Here is an 8,826-nt window from a genome sequence, read left to right on the forward strand (position 1 = left end):
GATAGAATTTGAGATTCATCCCCAGTAAAATTATGTCGGTCACCCCAGGCTTGTCATCATGATATCGACGTAGTTGCGCGATTGCCGCGGGTCTTCTTTGGAACGGGACCAGGACTGGCAGCAGCGTCCGCGTCACGTTTCTTGGCCTTGGTACCGACCACGGGGGGAGCTTGCTTGCTTCGAAGCCAGCCGTCGAAGGGACTAACGCGCTTCTTCTTGGTTTCGGAGCCCGAGGCAGACGGGGTTTCGCTCTTCTCTGTGCTATCTCGCTTGATTCGAGAGCGCAGGGAGCGTACTGTGCCACCGGGAGATGAAGGGGACGCTGTGGTAGTCCGTGGAGGAGGTGTGACAGACCGCTGTAGCATGTCGAGATCGAGGTCGGTATTGTCTGTCTCTTCAGCCTCAACGTCAAGTAAATGATCCTCAATGTCTGTAGCTGCTTCTTCGTCCGCTTCGCCCGTGCCATCCTGCTGTGCATCAGAAGCCGCAGAACGGAAGAGCACGCGGGGTTTGATTGATGAGCGAGTGAGAGGTCGAAGTTTCGTGGTCACAGATTCATCGATAAGATCTGGACGAGCCGCCAGCAAGCCCAGGTCATCATCGTCTTCGTCCTCGCCACAGCTGTCAACGTCATCGGTGAACTTGCGGAACATTTTCTTGCCACGGCTGCGAAGTGGAGTTAGAACATATGACAGATACATCAGAATCAAGGTATGACTTACAATACGTAGACCATGCCATCTTCACGCCTGACTGACTCCTCGACTTCCTTATCACGGATCATCTCTTTGCGTCGGGAAGTGCGAGTGCCTGTGTTACTACTGGGCTTCTTGTAGAACGGGTTTCCTTCACTCTTATCCAACTCTGGGACACGATCGCGAGAATCGGTGTAGATCTTGATCTCTGTTCCGCTTTGGCCGAAATCCTCAGTGAAGCTATCTAGCGAAAACCCAGTATGTTTCTTGGGCTTCTTCCGTGAGCTGGAGCTGGGAGGCGGAGGAAAGAGAACTCTGGCGGTATTCCCAACATCTGCGACTGCCTTCTTACGTGGCGTTTTTGCTGGTGTGGGAAGCATCCCTTCAGTGAGTGTGGGCCGGAGAAATTGTGGGGGACGAGTGTGGGAAGGCTCGGTGTTGAAAGGGTCGGAGTCGTCCAGAGTGGAGTGTGGTAGTGAATGTGTTCCAGTGAGCCGGCCCGATTTTTGCTTCCGAGGAGAATTTTGGATAGAGCCTGGTGGTGACAATGTTGCTGATTCCCGGGCGTTTTGCTTCTTCGGAAGCTTTGAGCTTGCGCGCGCAGGCGGAAAACTAGGCGGCGGCGTGGTCTGAGACTCTCTGGAAGCACGTTGACTGGCAAGTCTGGACGAAAAACGCGTAGAATAGGGCTCATATTGATCATATTTGGCACCATGTCGGGGGGTGGGAGGAATCCGTAGCGTGGAAGGCGGCGGTGGTGTTGTCGCCATTCTGTGTGAGATACGTGTATCCTAGGTGACGATATATATCCTCAAACAATCCCAGCTCCAAGCCAACAGAGAACGATCGCTGAATCGTGATGTAGTCGATTCCAAGAGAGTCGCAAATGATGGGTGTTGTGCAAGGTCCGTTCCAGGCCGTGGTGCAAGCAGTCCAAGGGAGACAAAGGGAGGAAAACGCGACGACCGGGAAGCCGACTGCTTCTCCAACGCGAGTAACCAAGCCGATCAAAAGTGGACAGATAGGATCGGATGGGAGCGAAAGAATGGAGAATAGACGTGATAGTCGGAGTGGTGGTGATCGTGGATGTGATAGTTGGGTAATTCAATGGTGATTGTGGTGGTGGTGGTGGTGGTAGCAAAGTTAGTGATTGAATTGAATGAAGAAAGGATGGAAGTTGGTAAAGGGAAGAGAACTTGGTTGGCTGGTTGGAGGGGGGAAATGCCGGTGGGCAGGCGGGTTTGGGCGCGAACTTGGAAGGGCGGAGCAACGCCCGTGGTTGTGGAATGCTCTTGTTTCCTTCCCAGCCACACCAACCCAACTCCCGTTTGACTCGACAACCTTCGATCGAGGCTTCAGCAAATACCCTAGTCTATGATCAGTGGCTGAACACGCCCCACGATTACTCTCCGACGATCCGCGGCTTGTCATCTATCCATTGGTCTCTCACTGAGCTACGCGCTACAGACTTAATCAACTCGAGTTTATCCTTTATCGATCCGCCCCTCTCTGCAACTCCCACTTCCCCTCCGCCCATTTTCCCCTCCCCCTCCTTCTCAACAAAAAATCATGGCATTTCGCAGCACAGCAGATGATTTGAATCTGCAATTATCTGACGACGAATCTGATGGTCTCTGGAGCTCGCCTTCCAAGCGTGGAAACAATCGGCATGCCTCCAAAGTGGTCAAGGAGGAGAGCTTGTCACCCGAACCAACAAAAATCCCTCCCCATGATGATGGAGAGACAATGTTTGACCGCCAAGAGGCGCGCGAAGCCGCTTTGCGCAGTGAGCTAGAGAGCGTTCGTAAGATCAATCAAGTCATTGAGGGTCTCCTCGGGAGCCTTGACCGTGCCAAAGGGAATATGGATGTGAGTGTGGTGTTACTGCGTCATTGTTTAGACCTATAGTCGTTAATTGTGGACTCATTGTAGACTGTTTCACGAACGCTCGATTCTGCTTCTACCCTCCTGAATACCTGGACTCGGATTCTCTCCCAAACCGAGCACAATCAGCGTTTGATTCTCAACCCGAACTGGCAAGGCGCAGTTCAAGATGTGGCCGACTCGGAACACGAGGAACTTCTCCGACAGCAGGCTGCCGAGAGACGCGAACGAGAGCTTCAACAACAGCGAGAAGCTGCTGCCCGCAAGGCTGCGGAAGACGAGAGAAAGAGAGCCGCCGCTGCCAGCGCCAGAGGCACCCGCGGGTCGAGTTATGGAAGAGTGCGCGGTGGCTTGGGAAGAACTCCTGGCATCTCATACTCGGGCACACGACCTGGTGCCACACGGACCACGGCGTCTTCAACCACAACGGGGAGACCGCCTATGACTAGTATGACACGTAGACCGGCCAGTGGGATTGCGAGGGGCTCGGGGATTGCGCGTGGTCGCGGCCGGGCCTAAAAATGGTAAATATGGCATGACGATTGCGGATGAGACATGTATAGTATGAGACCAATGAAGGAGGCACTAAGTTACTGTGATTATGATGATACCCCTCATGAGAAGACAACTTTCGCAAATCCAATTACCAAATGCACTTTCTCCGTAGCACATATCCATGATGTAAACAAAAGATGTCGCGGGGGGACGGATAAGGTTGCCTAAGGCACCAAACCACATCACCGCCCATACCAAGTTAATGTGAGATCCATTGCGATAAAGCTTCCATCGCCCCGATAAGCTTGCGCGACGTTGCCTGGATTGCAACTTGACTATGGACCCATCCTTCTCAACACCATGAATTTTGCCCCGTACCAGGACGAATCGCCCGAGGTGGAACGTGCATTTTCCCCCTCGCTGGGCGAGGCGCACCGTACAAGACCCTCCAAAATCCAGTCCCCGCGCGGCTCTCCAGCCCCTGGTCTTGCATCGCCCGGTCTGCCATCCCCGAGTCACTTTGCCGGTGGTGCTGGTGCTGGTACAGGCAACGTCAACAACGCCAGCGGCCATGGAAACACTGGCTTCGGAAACGACCTCGAGGGCGGTCGGTTGAGCCTCGGCGCCTTCGACACCAGTCTCCCCATCCGCATGGACGTCGAAGCAATGCTGGCATATCTGCTTCTGCCTCCCGCCGGTGGTGTTTTTCTCCTGTTGGTGGAGCACAAGAGCGACTACGTACGGTATGTGCCAACCACGGCCAAAATCCAGCCGACCTTTATACTTCAGCGTCTTAGTCCTCCTGCTAACTAGGATATAGGTTCCATGCATGGCAATCGAGCATGCTCTTCACCGCCATGTTTGTAAGTTTTTCCTTGTCGTTGTTGTTGGTTGCAAATCGGACTCCAGCCAAACGAGGCCATGGGCTCACCAATTTCCCAGATAATTCACCTTATCTGCTCCGGATCAAGCTTCCTATCCTGGCTGTTGTTCGTCGGTGATCTTGCGATGATCGGTTTCTTGAGCATGCGTGCTTATCGCGACGGTAGGGCTGCCCCCCCTTTCCCCTCCTCTCTCTCTTGTCGACCGGGTTTTGCGGTTATCACGCGCGCTGACATCGGTCACCCCCCCCCACAGTTGATACGCTCGATCACTTTGAGGTCCCTATCTTTGGCCGCCTGGCGAACTCCTTTGTCGATGACGAATGATGATACCAAACCTAATCTTAGTTTGTGGCGAACCCTTGGTTGTCCATTCAATGCCCGCTGGATGGGAAGTCGGGTGTCGGGCCTGCATTTCCCTTTCAACTCTATTCATTCATCTCTTGGGTGGCTTCAGATGGAGTAAAGCTCGTTCCCTGTACAGTGTCGGGTCGAGAGCATAATACATAACTACGTTCCAGCGCGCATAAACCTTAGCTTTCCAGTTTTACATGTGTATGCTGTATATGTTTGTTCCATACGTTCATCTTGTCAGTGATTTCACTCCTCAATACTTTCCTGGGTAGGCAGGAAAATCAAACTTCGGCCTTTTCCCTTGCCCGTCACATCCTGGTTTCTCATCTTTATTACCCCGATGACCAGTTCTTGACGCATCGTGGTTACGGGTTCACCTGCGTACACCGGGAATGATTGTGCAGGTAGAAGACCCCGGCCTAGGATCTATGAGGTAGGGACACGGGAGAATATGTACTGAACTTCGTAGCTTGCGGAAAGCTTCCGCGCTCAATCCTAGATTCAGACAATTTGATATTTGGGATAACAACATTAATCAACCGAGCCCCAAACCATAAGGAAAAGAAGGGCAATCGTCATATTAATCTGACAAAGAGGTATCGCGAACTCATAAGGACCGACTTCCAAACGACAGGGCTTGCAAAGGACAGTAATAGTCGAGGGGTAGCAAAAGTAGGTAAAAGAGTGATTACATGGCTTGGGCGGCAAATGTGCTGGAAGAAGTAGAACCAGAAGGAAATAAAAAGAAATTAGGCACAAACTGGTATCAATATCATGAACGCGTCAATTAGGATAAAGGTCACTGTCGGCTTGTAGGTGTATTGAAATGTTCATGAAATAACAGGGGTATGGGTCATTGCATAAATCCAGAAGATTGCTGATACTAGATGATCTGTAGATAGTTGCTCGGCACCAATCCGGTTCGGCTTCGAGTGGTTGTGATTTCGGCTTCCCACCAGCCATCATCTTGCAGCCGGATGACAGAAAGCACGTCGCCTTTGCTGAAGCCTAGTTCCTCAGGGATAGCGGCCGTGTAACTGTACATTGCTCGAGCTATAGAAATGAGTGTTAGGAGGGCGCCTCGTCAAAAGGGCAGCGGAAAAGGAGGAGTCAGAACTTACCGAAATGTAAGATTGGTCTACCATCACGACTGAACTGTCTGCCAGGGTCGGCGACAGCCATTGACCTACTTCTCGACCGGCTGCGTACGCTGGCGTTGTCACCATAATATGACATGGGTCTGCCGCTGTCGCGCCGGGACGCATAGCCATCATTGCTGCCACCGTACATGTCAGAGGGGCTGGACAGTTGTAGTTCCATACCTCCAGCACTGGAAGGACGAGCCTGCTGTCTGAACTGAGGCTGAGGTGACACAGCCCGTGGGGGTTGTCGAAACTGTGGCTGAGGTGAAACAGCTCGCGAAGCGGCCGCCGTGGGAGACTGGCGATACTGAGGCTGGGGAGACACTGCTCGCGGCATACTTGTGGCCACAGAGCCGCGCCTAGAGCGGGGTGTAGCATCAACAGGGCGTTGAGGAGGTGTGGAAACGGTGGGAGACTGCGCATATCGGTTCTTCATGCTATTTGACTGGTACGAGCTCGGGCTCGGGCTTGCTGCTCGACTATACTGGCCCATGCGCGTATCCACGCGGGGAGGATTGACCTGAGGGCTGGCGCTTCGCCTGGGCGCCGGAGATTTAGCACGGGGAGCGTCCTGTGTTTGACCACTGTTTCGCCTCGGAGCCTGGCTCGTGCCTCTAAGCATACTCTGGGTCTGTCCAGTATACCTCTGAGTTGTCTTTTGCATCTGGGCTGCAGTAAAAGCGGGCTGCGGTGCATCTAGACGCTTCAATGAAGAATCAGTATAAGCTGGAGGAGGTGTTGCGACAGAGCCGGGGGTGGCCGTTGGTGCTGCGACCGGCGGCGGAACTGGCGTAGCGATACCGTGATATCTATCGGCTGAGACTCGAGTCGCTGACTGCTTTCCTGCGCCTTTCAAATCTGCTAAGGCTCGGGCAACAGGGTCTTGCTCCTCCTCTGATTTCTTGCTCGCCTGTGCTGTCTTCTTAGCATCCTTGTCTGGAGACTCCACATCGAACACGTTGTTGCCCACATTGAGCTGGAAATTAGCTCTCGGATCAACGGGCTCGGGGCTACCAGACACCCTGCCCGAGTCTGGGATGGATATAGGTTGTTGAGGCTGAGGAGCTTTGATCGGGCTTGCCTGCTTTGCTGGAGGCTCGTATGAACTGCGAGAGGGAGCCTGAGCTGGGCCCGAATGGCGATCTTTATCGTGCCGACTCTTGCGACGGAAAGGACTATTGCTGAAGAACGCGCTTCGCTTCTTTTGAACCTGCTTATCCATGCCAGGAAGTGCGACGCCATTGATCGGTTTGGTCGGAGATTGTCTTGCGCTTGAAGGTTCTTGGCTTGACATCGAAGTCGGATTTGACACCTCACTCTGAGAGTCACGACTCGACGGTCTATATGCGCTGTTTGTCCCTGAGCTGCGTTCGGAGGGAGGCCCCGTCCGGCAGAACATCGTCATGCCATCCGTAGGATAGGCGTTATGAGGTACAGTGCCGATCTCGCCATGCTCATTAGGATCATAATTGGGCGGTAAGTACCCACCACGCCGAAGATCCAACGGAGCCGGTTGTTGCATAGGTGGAGGCTGCATTGGCTGCACCGGCTGCACCGGCAGCGGCTGTTGGATGGGCTGCTGGATGGGCTGCTGGATGGGCTGCTGGATTGGCGGCTGGATGGGCTGCTGCACTGGCTGTTGCATAGGTGGTTGCTGTCTAGCCTGCGGTGCTGGCTTCTGTGGAGTGACGGTAGCTTCCCTGCTTGTAGGAGTCGGAGGCCTATTAATCTTGGCTGCGATCTCAGCATCCGGATCCATACTGGCGTCATAGGCTGAAGGCTGCGGGGATGAACTGCGGTAGGCTGGGTTGATCGTGCGTTGGAACTGGGCTACTGAGTAGCCTTCTTCCTCTGATGCTTCGGAGCTAGTGTCATCGATTCCACCCCGGCAGAAATTGATAAATCTTGGTGGATCTGGTATGTCCTGCCCAGTTCCTCTTTCTTTGATAAAGTTGATTATGTCTTTCTCCACCTCGCAATCTTCTAAAGAAAGACGGATTTTCTCGCACGACTGCTTATGCATTAGTCGCTGAGCTGAGTACCCGCAGCAGTCCAGAGAAAACTTATAACTTACAGCATCATCACTGACGCAAACTGTAGAAGCAATGTTTGCGTATGTCCAAAGACTGCTTTTGGTGAAATCGAGCCTCTCTTCCTCCAGGTCTTGAAATTTCTGGAATTTTGTCAGTCAAAGAAACTTTGAGCAGTCATGATCCTTACATCGCAGGCAGATTTCCACTCCTTGTTCCAACGGCCAGTTGTCTCTTCTAGTATCTTAATTGCAGCTTCGTACTCGCTGCTGCTGGATGCTAATTGAATCTGCGTCTTCTCAAGCTTGGCTTTGTTTTTGCGCTCTTCCTGACCCATAACCATGTGACCCTGCGCGAGATATCCTTTGATTCGCAAACAGTCCTGTTCGTAACGATCTCTTGTCTGCAACAACTTAGCATCCGGCTTATACTGCGCTTGATGTCAAAGTATCTCAGCCTACCTTGTTGACGACATGGGCTTGCTGGATTTTAGTTTTAAGAAGGCGTTCGATACCATTCTGAATGATCTTTCTACGCTCTTTAGATCCTCCCGCAAAAGCGATCAGTGGCTCCTCCAGCTCTCTCTTCATCTGTGTAGAAATTGCTGCGTGGGCTTTCGCAATAGCTTCGGTTTCACCGCGGACCGTGTCAAACGAAGAACGCAGTGAGCCGATTTCAGTCGATCCAAGCGGTTTGCGGCAGAGGGCCAGAAGCTTTCGTGCATATTCATCTTCGATCGCGGCTCGAACTGCCATTTTATTAGGTCACGGACGCTGCTGTTGGGATGGATCAAGTTGCGTATGACGCACTGTTATAGAACGTCTTCAATTCGTCGCAAGACGTCTTCGCATTGTGCATCCGATCCATCATAGGCCCGACACCGGCATCATCTTTCCCCCAAAAATTATTGGCAACTATAGGTATGAATTGGCGTTAGCCGCATTATGCCTGGAATTCTGACAGTGATAGAGGTCAGATTTCATACACGACATAGCCACCGTTGGTCCATCTGCAACCGTCCCTGGCATTGTGACAAATTAAAGTCCGGTACGACTGTTGAGCTTCGGCCAGCCTGTGCTCATTTGAGTATCGTACGAAGGAATAAGATCAATTAACGACAATGTGGGAGACCTTAATGGTGAACCGCGGGCAGAATATAAAGGTGAGTGTAAATTAAACGACAACGACAAAGCAAGATGCAAAGATGGCCCTTGGAAACTGAGAAGGGAAGACCAAATTCCAAGGAAAGAATGGGCAAGGCAGCACAATCAGGCTGGTTCTGGTGGAGAAAGGCCACAAGCTTGGCCCTGGAATGAAAGATGGTTGACGCCGTCATGTTTACAGT

The 8,826-nt window shown here is 52.5% G+C and overlaps 4 protein-coding genes across 4 annotated transcripts; 2 read left to right on the forward strand and 2 right to left on the reverse strand.

Annotated features, from left to right (window-relative positions):
• Positions 1–56: 56 nt before the first annotated feature.
• Positions 57–1,465, reverse strand: BO95DRAFT_357809 (uncharacterized protein; the record flags this gene model as incomplete). The annotated part of the gene is made up of 2 exons (XM_025582372.1): positions 57–666; positions 723–1,465. The coding sequence occupies 2 exons, from the start codon at positions 1,463–1,465 to the stop codon at positions 57–59; spliced, it is 1,353 nt and encodes a 450-aa protein (XP_025444625.1).
• Positions 1,466–2,010: 545 nt separating this feature from the next.
• BO95DRAFT_440802 (DASH complex subunit DUO1) lies at positions 2,011–3,130 on the forward strand. Its single transcript, XM_025586042.1, has 2 exons — positions 2,011–2,564; positions 2,628–3,130. Exons 1-2 carry the CDS (start codon positions 2,265–2,267, stop codon positions 3,096–3,098), a joined length of 771 nt encoding a protein of 256 aa, XP_025444626.1. The 5' UTR covers positions 2,011–2,264; the 3' UTR covers positions 3,099–3,130.
• A 129-nt stretch (positions 3,131–3,259) lies between these two features.
• Positions 3,260–4,601, forward strand: BO95DRAFT_440804 (DUF4870 domain-containing protein). The gene is made up of 4 exons (XM_025586043.1): positions 3,260–3,817; positions 3,895–3,937; positions 4,017–4,119; positions 4,212–4,601. Exons 1-4 carry the CDS (start codon positions 3,435–3,437, stop codon positions 4,280–4,282), a joined length of 600 nt encoding a protein of 199 aa, XP_025444627.1. The 5' UTR covers positions 3,260–3,434; the 3' UTR covers positions 4,283–4,601.
• A 185-nt stretch (positions 4,602–4,786) lies between these two features.
• Positions 4,787–8,764, reverse strand: BO95DRAFT_440805 (formin-binding protein HOF1). Its single transcript, XM_025586044.1, has 7 exons — positions 8,467–8,764; positions 8,291–8,395; positions 7,943–8,229; positions 7,672–7,884; positions 7,526–7,624; positions 5,431–7,462; positions 4,787–5,362 (listed from the first exon to the last, which is right to left on the reverse strand). The coding sequence occupies exons 1-7, from the start codon at positions 8,507–8,509 to the stop codon at positions 5,193–5,195; spliced, it is 2,949 nt and encodes a 982-aa protein (XP_025444628.1). The 5' UTR covers positions 8,510–8,764; the 3' UTR covers positions 4,787–5,192.
• Positions 8,765–8,826: the final 62 nt, after the last annotated feature.

This window comes from Aspergillus brunneoviolaceus (assembly GCF_003184695.1).
Source record: "Aspergillus brunneoviolaceus CBS 621.78 unplaced genomic scaffold BO95scaffold_17, whole genome shotgun sequence".
Lineage (NCBI taxonomy): Eukaryota > Fungi > Ascomycota > Eurotiomycetes > Eurotiales > Aspergillaceae > Aspergillus > Aspergillus brunneoviolaceus.

Bases quoted from the DNA above. Each gene is read 5' to 3' on its own strand.
- BO95DRAFT_440804 (XM_025586043.1), top strand. From the start codon at position 3,435: ATGAATTTTGCCCCGTACCAGGACGAATCGCCCGAGGTGGAACGTGCA. The intron at 3,818-3,894 runs GTATGTGCCAAC...ACTAGGATATAG, and splicing joins CACAAGAGCGACTACGTACG to GTTCCATGCATGGCAATCGA. The intron at 3,938-4,016 runs GTAAGTTTTTCC...CCAATTTCCCAG, and splicing joins TGCTCTTCACCGCCATGTTT to ATAATTCACCTTATCTGCTC.
- BO95DRAFT_440802 (XM_025586042.1), top strand. From the start codon at position 2,265: ATGGCATTTCGCAGCACAGCAGATGATTTGAATCTGCAATTATCTGAC. The intron at 2,565-2,627 runs GTGAGTGTGGTG...GACTCATTGTAG, and splicing joins GTGCCAAAGGGAATATGGAT to ACTGTTTCACGAACGCTCGA.
- BO95DRAFT_440805 (XM_025586044.1), bottom strand. From the start codon at position 8,509: ATGCCAGGGACGGTTGCAGATGGACCAACGGTGGCTATGTCGT. The intron at 7,885-7,942 runs GTAGGCTGAGAT...AAGTTGTTGCAG, and splicing joins AAGCCCATGTCGTCAACAAG to ACAAGAGATCGTTACGAACA. The intron at 5,363-5,430 runs GTAAGTTCTGAC...TCATTTCTATAG, and splicing joins TAGACCAATCTTACATTTCG to CTCGAGCAATGTACAGTTAC.